We start from the raw sequence: 17,655 nt of genomic DNA, 5'->3' as shown, positions 1-17,655 counted from the left end.
CCACAGATAGTTATCAATAGTGTATTACAAATTTTAATTTGTACTATTAATTTAACTTTGACACAGCACAATAAAAGAAGGAATGAATATTTGCTTCCATTCCTAATTCAACCTCATTCTGTTGATTTTTGGTGTCTTACTTTCCCTTTTTTGGGGGGGGGGGGGGGGTTTGATGCTTGACTAAATGTATCCTGACAAACTGATGTACACTGAAAGCCATCCCTCTACAAAACTAATAGCACATAGCACATAAAGAGCATTCTAAATCTCAAACTGTTCCTTTTGTAAAAAATGCATTACTGTTTCAAATACACCTTAAATGTATTTGTGTTAAATGCTCTCAAAAGCTGACGCTGTAACCTTGTTTCAATATAAATTTTATTTGCAGGACATACGCAAAAAGCCATACAATATCATCAGCTTCACATTACAATGCAGACTCACATCCAGAAATTGGGCTTTAGTCTCTTAAAAATAAGGTATCCTCAACAACACTGACAAATAAAAAAAACATAAATTAAGCAATTTAGAATATCCACACATACTGCAGTAGAGTGCACAAGGACGGGGATATAATTCTGCCACATAAGGCAAGATTACTTGCAGTGTGAATGGAATAAACTCAAAGGAATCTGTAATTGCAAGGAAATTAAAATTATACATTTAGCATTCACCCTGTGCTACTGAATTTGGGTGAGGACCTTAACAAAGAACTACATACATTCGGTCAATCAAACATATATTAGAATTTAGGCCCACACCACATTCGTGAAGCTTATCAATGGATTCTGTGATTCAGTTTCCACTTTGGTGACATGAAGTGGACCTAAAACACTAGTGTTTTGTGAGAAGCTAAAATATGTTATAATAAATATCCTTAATTCTAGACTCATGACTACTTCTGTGTGAACACGGGTCTGGAAAATGTTTTTAATACGGGTCATACATTTTCCCAACTTGCTGAGGACCAAGCAGTCTTTCACTTGTCAGCAAAAGCTTGAAAATCACAAATATTAGAGTCATAGTTTCAGTTTCTTAAACTGATCCGTGTGAAGATCTCAGAGAAGTAATCTGGTGTAACTCTTGGGTATACAATATGAACACTTCTGATGACGCCATGTGTACGATCGTATACAGTTACATTCTTCCAGCCCAGAAAACAGTGATTTCTTGTTTACTCAATAATCTCCCAAAACACAAATGTAGCTGTGATATGCTTCAAGTATTGATATTCACTGATTCAGCCGTGTTTACATAGAGTAACGGTAAATTACCAAGGATTACTCAGTTAGCCAGACAACGCGTTAGTCGTGTGTGAACAATAAGACGTACATTTGTTGGTGCAGCTATAAGAAATGAGCTCAGGAAATCCTCCCTGATTAGGTAAAAGCATTGATTTTCGTTATCTGGCTAAATGGTTAATCATACCGTACAGTCGCTTGCTCATTTATATATATATTACATGTCATCATGTGACCCATTAGATATGTAACGCATTAAAACACCTGTTGAAAACAGTGGGGTTTTCTATATTTTACAGTGTATGGCACAGCACATCTCTGGAGATAACCTTGAGTTTAAGTGTCCGAAGCTGTGTTGGTTTAAATATTATGGACAATAACTTGGCGTTTTCAGCCCTCATTTGCATTCGTACAAGAATCCGGCTTCTTGGCTGAGACAACCGCCAAATCATCATCAGAACAGATTTTGAATCAGTCCTCAAAGTCCCGTGAATTTGACCTATCAGGCTTCTGAAATTTGAAGCGTGTGGGGAAATTTAAATATTGCATTAGTCTAAAACAAAGACATGATTTTGATAAATATTCCATTTTCCACAAGGGCATTGTGTAAAAAATGCCTAGTTTCTGCCTAGTGTTAGTGAAATTAAAGAAACGTCTTTGAAACAAATAAAATACTTATCAAAGTGCTCTGCTGTGTTATTGCCTCGGTACCCCAACTCCCAGAATGCTGATCCTGACATTAAAATTCAACCCACCCAACTACACGTTGCACAGTCATGCCTTGATAGAAACACACTATTCAAGCTTCTTTGAGCTTATTCGTGTTACACAACACATGTGAATAAAAATAAAAAATGTAAAATGTCTGGAGAGAGCAGTTGAGTTTGCGCACATCTTTTTAGTTTTTGGTAATCAGATCACTCGGAACGCATTCAGTGCTGCTTCAGTGAAATTGCTTTCTTTTCATTCTCGCATCATCTTCTTCCATTCATGTCTACTCCATTTTGGATCTCTCCATCTTGGTTTTCAGGATTTCCTGGGAAAATGAGAGAACACAGATTAATACATGTCCAGTAATGTGACTGTGGGCTGATAACACAGTAAATGTCAATACCAGGAGCATGTTAAACAGACACAAATGTGATTGGGAATCATGGGATTGGCGGGGGGGAGGAGGGGAAGTAAAAGGACGCTTTACCTCTTCTTCATCGAGCATTACAGGGAGAGCTCTGTAAAGAGAAGGGGGGCGGGGACAGAGAAGGAGGCAGTGAATGCATTCATACAGTCAGCCTGAGTCAAACTGCATTCTAAGATAATTCTACAAAGCTTGTTTGTGCTTCAAAAGTGTTGCAGTTTGAGTATCAACAGCATATCTTTCTAGTCTGAGCTGTCCTTGATCAGCTACTTCAATACACTGACGTGAGCTGAAACAATGTCAACGTAAGAAGGATTACCGCTTTAAGACGATACCTTATTCTCACAAATTCCAGGTAACGCGATACGTTTGAATTTACTTTACTTACACATCAGCAACAGTTGTAGGAATGTTCTCCTCAACCCATTTTAGGTCTTCATCCTGGCGAAGCAGAGTTTAGAAATAACAAATGATTAAAGTTCTTTGTGGGGGGAAAAAAATAAATGGCTAAAAGAAGAAATATGTTGACAGAAGAAAGTAAACCTACCTCTTTACTCAACAGTTTATGAGAGCCATTAGAGTCAGGCTTTGATCCTCTCATCTTCATTCCCTCTAAAAAAAAAGACACAAGAAAATGCCAAATGATAGAAGTCCATTGTCCAATAATAAGATTATAACATAAGGTTTGGTTATTCAAATTCCCATTCATACTATATAACATTTCTTAATGAATCTGTGAACAGATTTAGATCCATGTCCTGAGAAGAACCAGGTAATACAACACAAAGCCCCCGTTGACACCATCATCTTTATGAGATCTGAGCAGATTTTGATTATTTCCATCACCAAAATGCACAGAAGCTTTGCAGTTGCAACGCAAATTTACTGATATGATTGCCCATGTGATGACAGAGGCCGATCAGAACAGAAGAGAATATAATGGCTAAATATGGAGGAATAAAAATATATGTTAAGAGTTTCCGTATTTAGCGACTTAATGTGACAAACATCCCTGCAGCCCTTAAGGCGTCGGGCGCTATAATAAACCATTAAAAAGCACCCAGTCAGTTCACACAAAATAAAACCTGGCTTTTGGCTCCAGGCAGCTCAAAACTATATTTACATACAAATATTAGCTCTATTAATGTTGCCTTTTACTGGATTCTTCTTTATGCTTGTCCCATTAATGCACATTACTAACTTTGCTTCTTCCCCGGGGTCTTTGTGCTTTCTCGCCTCACATGTTTCCAAGGACTGTGTCTGGACCGTGGTCATGTCTCCTGCCATGGCCCTGATGACACCCACTGCTACTTATTAGTATTAGTCACATCACTGTTATTATCATCACCGATACCATTACTGCTTTTCTTATCATTATTATTCTATTATATCCACTGCTGCTGTTATTAATAGACGTCTTAACTTCTCCATCATTATTCTACTTACGACTCTCATATGAATAATTTATGTTGTTGAAAACTCTGTTATGTTGACTTCTGTCCATCCTGAGAGGGGGATCCCTCCTCTGTTGCGTTTTTGTTTTTTTTTGGGGGGGGGGTGCTGTCCCGATGTGAGGCAAATTTGTGATTTTGGGCTATACAAAATAAATCTAATTGAACTTAGCGTGCATATTAGATCTGTTCACAAGAAGACAGTAATGGTTAGCTGACTGGATAGTGTTGCTTCATTGCAAACTTTGGCAATGGATGACATTAAACAATTGCTGCATCAATCATAATTATTAGAGACTTTTCAGTCAAACAACAGCAAAAGAAACAGGATGTCCTTGTCGCTAAATTACAGATCCGGCTATGGCCAAGGCATGACCCGCCCTATTCTGAACTGATTGGCTCAGACTCGCTGCCTTTGTTGGTCTAAATAATCTAAAGTCAATATGTTTCTCTGCTTCTGAACTGTACAAACACAACAGCTCAACCCCGTATATTAGTATTATGAACACTCAGGTGTACTCAATAGAATTCGTAGCTGGTCTCGCAATGAAAAACAGGAGAATGAGAAGTCTTACCAAAAGCTTCACTCAGCATTGGCTCCTTGGCCTCTTCCTCGTCATCCTCTTCATCAATGAGAGGAGAATGGGAGAACCTGAGTAAAAACAGAACCAAAAAAAAAAAATTAAACACTGTCAACTTGAACCGACAGAAATGGTTTTGGGCTCCAGGTTCGACTCTGACCTCTGGTTGTTAGCAGAAGGCCGCAGCAGCACCATGATGACCAGCAGAATGGTGGAGAACAGGAGACGCCAGAAGGCATCGTCTACCCACAAGTCCCTCCAACCCTGTGGAAAAGATACAAATAGAAAAGAGTGATGTCATCAGGTTGGAAGGCAAGTTCACTTTTCATCTCTGCATAAACAAGAAACAGAAACCTCACGGTGGGAACAGGACAGGAAACACAATATAATAATCAATCATTAACAGAGCAGAAAACTAACTGACCGTCTGGCAGTCTACCAGCTTGAAGACTTTGGTGGTCCAGATGATGAATATGATAGAAGCTGTGGACACAAAGTAAACGCCGGTCTTGTTTTGATGTCTATAAACAATATGCAAATAATGGGAAACAGCACAGGAAACGTCTCACTCAACGCCCGAGGAAGAACACTGAGCTTTGAAGCAAAATGTATGATGATGGCCAAACAGTGGAATTACAACCTCTGGGTTCGTCATGTGATACTATGGGCTCCAAAAATACTTTTCCCCATAAACTCAAATTTGGAAAGAGACGTTTGGAAATCAGCAGATTTCTTTTGTGGAGCTAAATCAACTTGAATAGCCCATATTAAAACTATTAGCTCCTAAAAGTTATAAAATGGACTAATAGCCCAATCAAGAGCTTTTTTCCCTTCCTCTGTTCATGTTTTGCTTCATGCGCCGTTGAACTTTTATAGGGGTGAACTATTTTTTTTTTCTCCAGTGACAAGCAAATTAGAAGAGGCAATCCCAGCAAAAGGGTGGGCAAATATACAAATGCATTTACATGCTCTGATATATGAGGAGAAAATATTGAAACAGTACAGGACATACAGTGTGTGTTAAAGGAATAGTTACTACTACTGCGGGACTAATAAAGCAGTGGCGGGCCGTGGATTTGGTACCTACGCCTGCTGTTTAGTTTAATGCCGTGTTCACACCGGACGCGACGCGAATTTGCGGCGCCGCGTCCACTGCGGAAGTTTACTCGCGCGAGTAGAAAGAGGGTGTTCACACCAAACGCAAATTTGCGGCACGACCAAAGGGGCGTGGCTTAGCTCTGTTGCTTGCCTCTGTGAGAGACAAGCGACGAAGCTTTCATTTCCGCTATCGACCATGGAATAAATAACCACTAGTTCTGCTTTATATTTGTTGTGGAAGTCCCAAACATGTCGGAACATGAAACGCCCTCGTATTTGGGTTCATAACATCATCCGTAGCCGCACACAGCTCAGTGAATTTCACCGACTCCTCCAGGAACAGCGTCTCGCGTATCTCCGTAAAACGATACCGATTATGCCATCCACCATGGAAATAACCACCAGTTCTGCTTTATACTTTTTGTGTAAACTCCACATATGTCGGAACATCAAACTCCATGGTGTCTGGGTTCATACTATTATCCGTAGTCCCACAACAGCGCCTCAATGAAGCCGCTGTCAGCGCTGGTTCAGGCGGAGCAGCAGCAGTTTCATTCAGAAACGGGGAGACGGCGGTGGTGACGGGCGGAGCTTCTCAACGCTGATTCTCAACGCTGATTGGCTGCCGCAACTTTGCGTCACGCGATTTCTCCGCGTGAGTTGAATTATCCCAACTCAGGCGGAGAAATTCGCGCCGCATCCTTCGCTTTGTTCGCCCCAGGTCAAACGTTCTGTTCGCGCCGCCTCCAACGCGTCTATCTCGCCGCACATTCGCGCCGCAGCCCGTCTGTGGATTGACTTTACATGTAAACTGGTCGCGCCGCAAATTCACGTCGCGTCCGGTGTGAACACGGCATAACAGCTGATCGCAGCAGATTTATTTATCTAACAAAAGATGCATTACCGCCACCTACTGCCGCAGTACCATTGACCAATCACAGCGCACGTTAATGGTCACGCTGAATGACCAGCTAGAAGGCCTTGTCATATAGTTTAACCGGCTCTCGATTCCATGAAGAAACAGAGGTGAAATGTGATTGTGAACAGACCCTTAAAAAGCAGCCGCGCATGCCCTGCTTTGCTCCCAGCCAGCAGGCTGGAAGCAGAGCAACAATAAAGGAATATCTTATCACAACATGTTTTGTTGTGATAAACACCTGTAAACAGACCTTGATGTGTAAAATCCGTGGATTTCCCCTAACCCATAATAATGCAGCCGTCGCTACTCACCGAGAACAGAGAAGATGAGGGTGTTGGTGAAGTGCTGATACAACGACAGTTTCACTATATTTCTGCGGAGCTTCAGGAGACGAGTGGTTTGAGACAGACTGATGAAAATGTAGATGCAAGTTAAGGAGAACACACTGCATACACATTCAAGGAATCACAATCAAAAGCTTATATCTGCAAACGCTTCTAAATATGCAAATCCTTGACTTGCTCTGAGTGGCAGCTTTTGCTGGTCGGAGTTAAAGGATATCCACCACATGACGCAGGAGTCAATGAGGGAGAGGCTGAGATTAGCCACCAGGGCGACCGTCCCATAGAAACCCTGGAAAACAAGACGGGAATCAGACTTTACAACCGAGACACAACATGAGCCTGGAGGTCAGCAGAGAGCAAAGAGTGTGAAGTCACATGAGATAAACTTGTGTTCGGATCTGGTGACGATTTAAGTCTCCTCTCTTTGAAGCTGCCTTGTAAAACACTCACGAACTGCACAACCTCGTTCCATTCTTCTTCCTGTCTTTCTTATCGCATGAGTCTTTGTATAAAACTGTGTTTCGATTTATTTTTTAACTTGCTGCAGTGTCTTTGGCTGCTTTTGAATACCACTCTCCATCAAAAAGGTCACTCCCAATTATCCTCACTTGTCTGCCTCCCAGAGACTGAATCCCTGCATAACCTTGTCTCTCTCGACTCAAATCAACTGTATTTATACCGAGTGCCTTGAAAGCTGCGCCAGGCAAGATTTTTAGGTAAAAATACACCTCCGCCATCAGCTTCAATTAATCTGTGGAAGCTGCAACAGCTCATGTCCCATCTGCAGTAATTGAAATGCAGTGGGCTCATTATGTTTTTTTGGATGAAAGTCATGTGCAGTCACAGAAAATCATGAATTAAGGGTTTGGAGAGAAATTGTCTCCTAAACAGTGGCGAGAGCGACTCCTAAGGAAAGCTACACTTAGTGTTGAATCACTTTCCTCTCATTCATTTGGTATATCATTTTTTGGGGACACGATGCAACTGCGCTGCCTTTAAGTTATAATCATGAAATTAAACCTTGCTGTTGATACTGAATATGAATTATTATAATATTACACACATTCACACAAGGGATTCACAGGAAATGACGCAGCATGTAAATCCAACAGTAACGTTTTCGATTTGATCTCACTGACATTAGCCTCTCGGTTTACGTTTAACTCTTTAGCTATATTTCCCACTGTTGCTGCTTCACAATAAAAGCATTCACACGCAAAACACTTTTGTGAAAAAGATGCAATTTGTTGTTTGTGTTATCACTGTCAGAACATGAGGAGTTACAACAAGGACAATTTAGACGGTTAGAGGATAGTTAGCTTTTATGTATTTGTATGAATTATCTGAAACTGTCACTGTGCATCACATCTGATTCTCCAACAAATATTGAGAATGACAGCTGTTTATTAGCTGGAGTATATTAATTATTCATACTTACACCTGTCACTCTTAGTACACCTTCCACAGAGGAGAAGAGCAGGTAGAGGAGCCCAACAGCTCCCAGCCGGTGAACTGTGGTACCTAACCGGGGCCTAAACAAGTCAGGGGGAAAACACTTTTGAAGAAAACGAACAAATGATTGAAATGAGAGTATTAGCAGCGAGTCCCCTAATGGGTTTTATTAGGTGACGGATAATGAGAACTATCAATCATCAAATAATTTTAAAATGTGAGTTTTAAAAGTCTAAACTTACTTGACGATGCCATAGCCAAGACTGACAATGAGGACCAGGATTCGGGCCAGAGATCTTTTAAGTGCAGAAAGCAGCTCAGCAAAAATCACAGCCCCTTGAACTGTGAAGGGATAAAAACACATAAAGGAAATGGTGATTATATCAGACTGGAGTAGAGAGAAAATTACATGATTGCACAAACAAGCAGATATAAATCAAATGGACCCACCGTAGTCTCCTTTGTAACGGATGCTCTGATATTCGGAGTAAAACACAGCTTTTTCCAGCATGCCGAGGATGATGACGGCGCCGATCCAGAACTGGATCCGCAGCAGATCCCTCCAATAGCAGGCACACCAGAAGAGCCAGAGAGCCCCGAAAAGCACGTACACAATGCACATGATCATGAAGAACTGTGATGGACAGGAGAGAGAGATAAGCGTACAGCTTAGTTTGAAGTCACAGTTAAGATCAATACCGAGTTATAATTTCACCAATAACAATACGGTCCAATTCAGGCTGATTTATTTACGTGAAAATGCATTCAATGGTGAGCCTCAAGATTCATTTTTGGCCTTGGAAACAGCAGTTTAACAAAATAATATTGTATTCAGAAACTTGTTGTTTCTGAAGTAAAGTCAAGTCTATGTAATTTACCTCAAGGAGCAATCTGTGTAGCATACGACCCGTTCTGTACATTAGGAAAAGGAAAAACTGCCCCAAAAAACAGAAGAAACCTCAGGAAGAGCAACAGAGGAGGGATTCCTCTCCGTGGACAGACAGACACGCAACAAATGTTGTGTGTACAGAATAGACCAACATAATAAAACTAGTGTACACTGTAACTGCAATAAGTGTGCAAGAGAGTTTTTTGGGAAATGCCGAAGTGCCCTCTGATCCGCATAACACAGTAATTGCCAGTTGCGTTGCTTGTAATTCACAATAGTTTGATTGATTTCCCCACACAAGTTGGTAGCCGTAGTAGGTTAATGATTTAAACTCAGATGTGGATGTTTTCATCATGATGGTTTTTTGCCTTCATTTATAATCACATGAAATTGTTTAAAAAAAAATTGCTATGGATGGAATACAATTAAAGATAAATTTTGATAATTATATTACCATAATTAAACTTAATGTTAACCTTCATGTTGATATGACACACAGATTAACAAGAAGAAAAAAAGAAAAAACGCCCTGGTCTAGACAATCAGAATTTAAAAAATATATAGATGGATTGCAAACATTTACACATACCACTGAGCAACTCAATCCAATGAGGATGTGATTGAACCCCCCGCACCCCCAAAAAGGTAAAGTTTCTAGATCTAAACCCCTTCATCTACATAATGCATTGTACATACCATCATCAGGGGCCAGTCTGCTGGAGAAGAGTAGTCATGTGGTCCCTTCATCTCAACTTTCACTGGGAAAATAAAAATAAAGAAGTCACTTTTTTAATTCCCAATTGTCAGATTTGTATTCCTTTTTTGTCTTCACTAATTCATCTGCTGAATGAATGTGAGGGATTCAAAAGGTTTCGGAGTGAAATGGCGTCTCTCACTTGTGAAAGCAAAGCTGAGCTGCTCTGCCCCGATGTCTTCATCCTCAACTCCGCGGAACAACGGCTGCACCTTCACTATGAACAGATACGGACTGTCCTCCCAAGCTTTGGCCACAGCACTGATATCCTGCAGAGAAACAGAACGTTATGGTACTTTCTTTATTTATGATGTTTATGTACACAGACACACTGAGCTCAAACTGAGCTCAATATCTAAAAGAAATTAAATTCTCCAAAGTCATGGTTTGACATCGTAGCACGAAACCAGTGAAAGATGTGACATCCGTCATATCCGATAGAAGCACCGGGTTCCTTCAAATGGGTCTTTTATTTTAGTAGCCACAGTAAAGTTTACATATCCATTATCCCTCGCAACAACCACGTTGATGCCAGAGCTTCAACCAAAGCTCAGCCCGCAGCCAGCGGACGGAGCTGTGATCAGAAGACCCGACTGTCAGAAGAGTAATGAGCAATAAATACAAAAGTAAAGTGGCAGATCATCTCTCACTAGTGTTACTTTACATTTGACTTGTATTAAAACTGGACTGGACCAACACAATCTGTTTTTATTGAGAGGGAATGCAAAAACAATAATCCCACCGTGACTTTTTGGAGCTCTGTACAATATGACGTCTGGAGAAAAAAATAAAATTAAAAAAAAAAAAATAATAATATAATATATATATATATATATATATATATATATTTAAATACATGTCTTACCGGCTTGTCCGGCCAAATAAGGCTCTGATTCGAAGGGTCACTCTGAATATAGATAAAGAACATAAACAAAGAACATTGTCATTGAGTTTGCCAGGGTTACATCCATACGCACAAATAATGTATTGAGATATTTTGCTCGGTATGTTCAATCTCTTTTATATCAGCTTGATCAGTGACTCACCTTTGGGCTAGTGAGGGGCTGATATGGGTTGAAGTCTGTATAATACACCTAAGTGAGCGGATACATAAACATTAATATATATATATATATATATATATATATATATATATATATATATATATATATATATATATATATATATATAGCAAAGTAATTGAAATGCTTGAACAATAAAAAAGAACAACAGAAAAGCACAACACATGACTTTAGATACGTGCTGCACTAATAAACCCTGAGGTTAAACTTCACTGTATTCACACAGTGATGATTCACTGTGCTACCCTTGTGTTAATGTGCTATTCATAGTAACACAAACCTTCGGTAAGAAGAGGGTGGAGCAGTTGTCGAAGTACGTGTAGCCCTGACTGTAGAAGCCATTCCAGCCATCTTTCAACATGTGGTCCATCCCAAACATGTTCATGGCTTTGTTGTCCTACAGAAGGACAGAGAAGGGAACATCAGATATACCAGAACACACATGACACGCCATGACCTTTCTAAATCAACAATAAAACTTGTGGAGTAGTAATGAAATCAGCATAAATTACAAGTAAAGACCAGTGAGTGAATATTAATTGTTATGCCAAATGACGTCCAATCGATTCCATTGATTGGTATGGTCCCCAAAAATTAAAACAGATAAACTAATTAGTACAAATTAATAAGTAAACACTGGAGAATGCTCTAATCACCTAAGCCTCAAAATACTTTCAAAACAACGCATCCCACTACGGTATTAAATCGTCTGTATGTTTTTATTATAAGGAATCTGATCTTTTCAATTCTCATTTGGGCCACTTTCATATGTGATGCTAAATCAGACAGAGGTCTAATATTTAGCAAAGCAACCCAAGTCTGAACAATCGTATCAGAGTTCATGCAACTTTATGTCAGTCTAGATCGATTTTCAACACAATCCTGCTGCGCTGCAGTCACTCTGTGAATATAAACATGGAAAACAGCCCAATCACCTCATTCCCCTCCCCTGGTCTTCTCCCCCATATCTCTCCCTGCACTTCATTCTCTCATCAGTAAATATCACTGCCTGATCGGCATGAACCCTGAATAAAAAGTTATCTCTTGACTTTAAAATCCTGCTGCTGGTTTATAAAGCACTGAATGGTTTAGAGCTTAAGTATGTTTGTGATCTGCTGCTACCTTATGAACCATTCCTGCCACTCAGGTCGTCTGGGACGGGATTCAGTCTACTTTCTGTTCCAAGAGTCAGAACTAAACATGGAGAAGCATTCAGCTTTTCTGCTCCACACATCTGGAACAAGGTTCCTGAAAGCTGCAGGTCTGAGACCCTCAGCTCCTTTAAATCCAGATTGAAGACTTTTCTGTTTGCTGTTGCCTTTAATTGAACCAGATTCAATAGCTGCATCTCACTACTACATTTTATTTCTTAAACTGCACTGTAACTTTTATTCAATTTTTATTTTTTGTTTTACTTTTTGACTGTTTTAATGTTTTCTTAACTGTTTTAAATCCTGTTTTCTCTGCATTATGTTTTGATGCTTTTAATGGTTTTATATTAAGCACTTTGAATCGCCTTGTTGTTGAAATGTGCTATACAAATAAACTTGCCTTGCCTTGAAGTTTGGGTCCACCTGCTCCACTCCACATGACGGATATTATCATCTGCTCAAGTATTCGCTTACTTCCTCTGCACTTCTACTTATGAATGAAACGGTAAACGCTGACATCAGTGGCCTCCATGTTTACTTGCGTACGACAGCGTGCTACGTGTGGCATCTCAGTCAGTTCAAGACTGTGACCAATTCACACAGGAATCAGATTTTGGCCAGTGTGAATAGCCAAACAAAAAACTAATCAGATCCGAACTGAACAGTAAGGCTTGTGTGAACGCAGCCCGAGACTCCTTTACTAATGGAAAGTGGGTGTCAATTCATCTTTATAAAAAAGCATGTAAATTCCCGTTTGGACAGTGGACAGAAACTTAAAGTCCTGATGATACTTCTGCCACATCACAATTGGCTAAACTTTACTTTGTTTACAAAGGCAGAGTTGTGGATAAGCTTCCTGTCTGATCAGCACATTTGCTCGTCAGTGCACTTCTTTGATGACGACAGGAAGTCAATGTGCAGATTTGTTTGAGTGATGAAAATTTTGTTGAAATTAGACATTTGGGTAAAAGTAGTGTCAGTTTGCTGACTAACAATCTACTATGTGAAGAACTTTACTATATTTTTTTAATGTATTTGCCATCTTCGTTTTCGGAGGAAGGTTTGCTGTCTCATTGCTTGAAGTCATTGTTTGCTTTACTGGTTTTAGAAACCTGTTTGGAGCCTCACAGAAGAAGACACTGAACTTTCAAGACACATCTGAATGAAAAATGTTCTGGTCAGGCGACAGGTGACCTCGATGCATCTGCACTATTTGAACCCCGCTTTGAGAAAGACAGCGACAAAAATGAAGCGCATCAAAGCCAAAAGCAGCAGCTGAGTGAGAGACGCTTCTGGAGAAAAGAGCCAGCAGCGGCGGCACAAAGATGGAAGAGGAGCTCAAGGAGCTCAAGGCCATGAAAACACTTTGAGGAAGAACACACCATTCAATCTCCAGTACCTGAGTGTGACATTAACATTTATGACAGGGCTCCACACTAAGGGTTGCCAGGCTGCCATTGGCCACTATTTTAAGAAATTCATGGCCTTTGGTTGCACTGGACCACACTTTAACATAATACATAGGGACATGAACCCCTCAGAATTAATACATTTCTAATGTTTGTCGCATTCAAGACATTTAAATACTGCCATTACTGTTGTTTGACTCTGGGGTGAAAGTTTCGCCGAACCCGACAGCATCATAAACAAATTTCCTAATTGATTAAACTGACAAAAAAAACAGATTAACCTGATCGGGGAAAAAAAAGGGTAATTTATGAAGTCTTGGGAGGCAAAGTATCCCGGAGTCTTTGAGCTGGATGGTCAATTATACTGCAAAGTATTTACAATGTACACATTTATGTATACATGTCACATTTTCTGTGGTATAACTGCAAAGCATCTTAATTATTCAGAATGTAAGGCTGAGCCCTGAATGACAAAACCAACAGCCGAGACTCAAACATCAAAAGCCAAAAGTCAATACTCACGGGTGTGTTGAAGACCTCATTGTAGCAAACAGAGGAGCGCAGGTACCAGCTGATGTTGAAGGCCAGGTTTCTATCACATGTCGCTGTGTCACCCTGGACTGCAGAGAGAACAAACACAGGGAGGAGCTCTGGATTATTAGACAGTCATAAAACCGTAGCTGTACCCGGCTGTAACAGGAGTTACTCTGAGTTGTAATCTTTTTGTCCATAATTTCCCCTCAAACCTCCATCACTTAGTTCCATTTCAAAAGGTGACCTTTTGCTATTTCCCTCCATCATGCTGCTGCATTGCATCCTGGTCTTTTTTTTCCTAAAATTGGAGTAGAAATTGGTGTCTCTCCCTCCTTTGCAGTATTATGAATGTCTTATTTCATGACTGGTGGATGCTGATGCGACCTGACGTCTGTCGCAAGAAGAAATAGTCTGTTATTCTGAGACCACAAAATCTGACGTTTTCTATCAAATGTTATAGATTGTATTGTCTCTCCTGCCAAACTCCATTGCAAATGTGATGAAAATATCATGAACTAGGTTATGCCTAAAGTGCCTTATTAGCAAGACTGAAGAAACTGCTACAGCAATAAGTAAAAATGTCCTTGAGATAAAAGTTACTTTGGGTTTAAATGTTTATGGGTGACCTTAAAATTTTTAAGATTCCTGAAGGTGAAATGTGCTTCTTATAAACCATGTAGACTGAGGATGCATACATGGTTCTACGGAGAGCAGAGTTTTTTTCTACCATGACAGTGTGACTCATACGATCTGTATGATGCAGATAAGATGCAATCCAACATAATTTTTGGTCATTTCAAAAATGTACATTTTGTTTGCAGTGCTAAGGAGGTAAACTGTGCAGGTTTTCCAGGACATCCGGCTTATACGTAACATTTTGGCGTTTAACCAGCGAGAGCCATAAAAACGCTCCAGCGGACACTTAAACCTGATACTCTTGAGCTCTTGTGATAGTCGAGCTACTGGTGTTTATTTTGTGTTGGTGTTAAATAAACCGGCTTGAGGTTTATTGAAAAAAGATGTGAAGCCAAATCGTCCACCAAGAAGAAATCTAAAAGTAAATAGGCACGGAGGACACAAAACCTTTCTGTAAGAACAACTCATTTTCCTGTTGTTCTTTTTGCTGTAATGTAAAACCTGACTTGGGTCAAATGCAACTTACGGATACCAATTGTGTGTTATTGTTTTTTTAGTTTTGTCATTTAGGAGTCAGTTGGGTGGAGTTTGCCGCTGAAAAGAAAACAAGTGTCAGAACATGCACCTCCGAAAATAACAAGGATGAGTGTTACGTTCCTGTGACTCACAACATTGTCAGAGCCTGAATGTTTTAGTAAATGTTCCACCTAACAGACAAATGATCTTTGTACTTTGTGTCAAAAATATTTTTTAAATAATTAGTAGATGGGATGCAGAAGCTGGAAGTAGCCTGAGGAAACGGTACCCTCATTGTTAGCCTGAATCATGCAATACCTCAAAAACAACACACGATGAAACAGTCAGACTACTTACACTTCATGAATATGGTGGTGTTGGTGTACAGCGTCTTCCGAAACACAACATCTTGGGTCTGAAAACACAACAAAGACAAATCAGTCCTTTTCAAACAACTCTGGCTCAGTCAGATGAGTTCAACACTGCTGTTCGGAGCTATTTCAGGTCAGCCACACAACATATTATCAAAGATATGGATACATTTTCAGAAGGAGAAAAAAAATTATACCAAGTGAGGACAATAGAGAAATCATGTACTCTTTAACTAATGATAGTAATTGGTGCAGTGCAACATCAGGAAACGCAGGTAAACAACAAACAAGTGTCTATAACAGTTTTTTTCTTTTTTAAAGAACTACCACCTTGGCTCAAATGACAAAGCAGGGTCATTCTGAAACACACAATTACTTCCTCAAAGGACTCCACGTACACAACTGCATTTTCAATAAGAGCTCAAAGATATTTCTGCCTTAAAAAAAACACATCAGGTATTAGTTTGTTGCAGAGGTGGAAGTACTTAAACCTTGTACTTAGGTAAAAGTAGAAATTAGTCCAAGTTAAATTCATGTAAAAGTACAATACTTTTGGCTTCAAAATAAAAAGTACAGAGTAAAAGTACTTATTGCGCAGAATAATGTATGTTATGCATGTATGTATATTATTGTTGAAGCTGGTGAATGTGGGGCTAATTTTAACTACTTTATCTGCTGATGATCATAATTATTTGTTGATTGTATGTTGTATTAATCATCTTTATGGGCAACGTCACCAGTAAATAAAGTTATACAAAAATAAATGTTATGGATGAAAAAGTAATAAAGTAGCACAAAATGGATATACTCATGTACCTACCCTAGAGTACAGTACTTGAGTACATTACATTACATTTGGGAGCTTGTTCTGATGAATGTTTCCCTTCCTGTCCAGACTAGACTATAGTTTGAGCTACCTTTTATGTTGACCATGTTTGTTCGGACAGAATAGAATGGCCTTCCTTTCTTTCAATAACACGTCTGTTTGTAGTTTTCCCTCTTGCTTTGCATCACACTTGCAAATAACGTTGAGACAGATTACCTGTTTTTCCTAAATTCCACTAGTAACGAGTAATAAAAAGATAACGTCACACCGTAGACAGAGTTAAGACACAGCTCAGTCAGAATGAGACGTCTGAAAACCAGGAACTGTCAAAGAAGAACAGTGTTTAAAAGATGGATTATACAGCGAAACAGATGCTAAGGGCTAGCTAGCTACCTCGGCTAACAGCTGCTGTTGAAGATTTAGCACGACAGGCTTTGCAATAACCGTAAAAAAAAAAAAAAAGGTAACGGTAATACTGACCGAGTTGATCTCCACGTTCCACACGGAGACCTCTGCCGCCGTGCCGAGACATAAAAACGACGCAAAAATTAGGAAAAGCAACCGATGCGACCGTGCATCTGGCATCTTCATCTGTGCGTCTCCTACTCACAGTTACGGGTCAGCAGCGCATGCGCCTCTAGTTCCGTAAAGCTGGAGTTCGCGGCGTCACCGCAAGATGGCGACGTGGCATGTTGTGAATGTCAGAGACGCTTCGGAAAGATAAGGTGAAGAGTACTAATTGTAATTAAATTAAAATATAAAGTATTCTGTACTTCTGCTTTCAGACTATGTTTATCTCTGAACCAAAAGAAAAATATTTTGTAAAAAAAAATATGAAACAGCTAGTTAATGTTAGCATGTTTTCCTTTATGAATGGTATTGAACCAAATCGTTAATAAAGAAATATATATATATATATATATATATATATATATATATATATATATATATATATATGTATATAAACTGGAGAAAGCATTTCTTTTAAATAATTTTTGAAAAAGTGTGTTTTTCTGTCACTGGGTCACATTCCCTAAATTCAATTCAATTCAATTCAGTTTATTTTATATAGCCCAACAACACAAATACAAGTTTGCCTCGGAGGGCTTTACAATCTGTACACATGACATCCTTGTCCCGGGACCTCACATCGGATGAGGAAAAACTCCCCCAATAAAGATAGTAAAAACCCTTTCACAGGGAAAAAAGGGGAAGAAACCTGAGGGAGAGCAACAGAGGAGGATCCCTCTCCCCGGATGGACAGAA

The 17,655-nt window shown here is 39.6% G+C and overlaps 1 protein-coding gene across 1 annotated transcript; it reads right to left on the bottom strand.

Moving 5' to 3' along the window:
- Positions 1–360: 360 nt before the first annotated feature.
- Positions 361–16,981, bottom strand: LOC306742363 (transmembrane protein 87A-like). Its single transcript, XM_079224732.1, has 20 exons — positions 16,870–16,981; positions 15,550–15,607; positions 14,029–14,126; positions 11,227–11,343; positions 10,911–10,958; positions 10,730–10,771; positions 10,007–10,133; positions 9,807–9,868; positions 8,672–8,855; positions 8,464–8,563; positions 8,208–8,301; positions 6,991–7,058; positions 6,737–6,870; positions 4,833–4,891; positions 4,569–4,672; positions 4,403–4,479; positions 2,924–2,988; positions 2,765–2,817; positions 2,440–2,470; positions 361–2,277 (listed from the first exon to the last, which is right to left on the bottom strand). The coding sequence occupies exons 1-20, from the start codon at positions 16,978–16,980 to the stop codon at positions 2,236–2,238; spliced, it is 1,674 nt and encodes a 557-aa protein (XP_079080858.1). The 5' UTR covers position 16,981; the 3' UTR covers positions 361–2,235.
- Positions 16,982–17,655: the final 674 nt, after the last annotated feature.

Source organism: Taurulus bubalis, assembly GCF_910589615.1.
Source record: "Taurulus bubalis genome assembly, chromosome: 1".
Taxonomy (NCBI): Eukaryota; Metazoa; Chordata; class Actinopteri; order Perciformes; family Cottidae; genus Taurulus; species Taurulus bubalis.
Note: the sequence above shows the minus strand (reverse complement) of the source record. Positions and strands in the feature narration are given on the sequence as shown.

What these genes read in the sequence shown, in the direction of transcription:
- LOC306742363 (XM_079224732.1), bottom strand. Translation starts at nt 16,980, where the DNA reads ATGAAGATGCCAGATGCACGGTCGCATCGGTTGCTTTTCCTAATTTTT. An exon ending in CCGTTACAAAGGAGACTACG is followed by an intron (nt 8,564 to 8,671) that starts GTGGGTCCATTT and finishes ATCCCTTCACAG; the next exon opens with TTCAAGGGGCTGTGATTTTT. An exon ending in AATGCTGAGTGAAGCTTTTG is followed by an intron (nt 2,989 to 4,402) that starts GTAAGACTTCTC and finishes CTTTTTTTTTAG; the next exon opens with AGGGAATGAAGATGAGAGGA.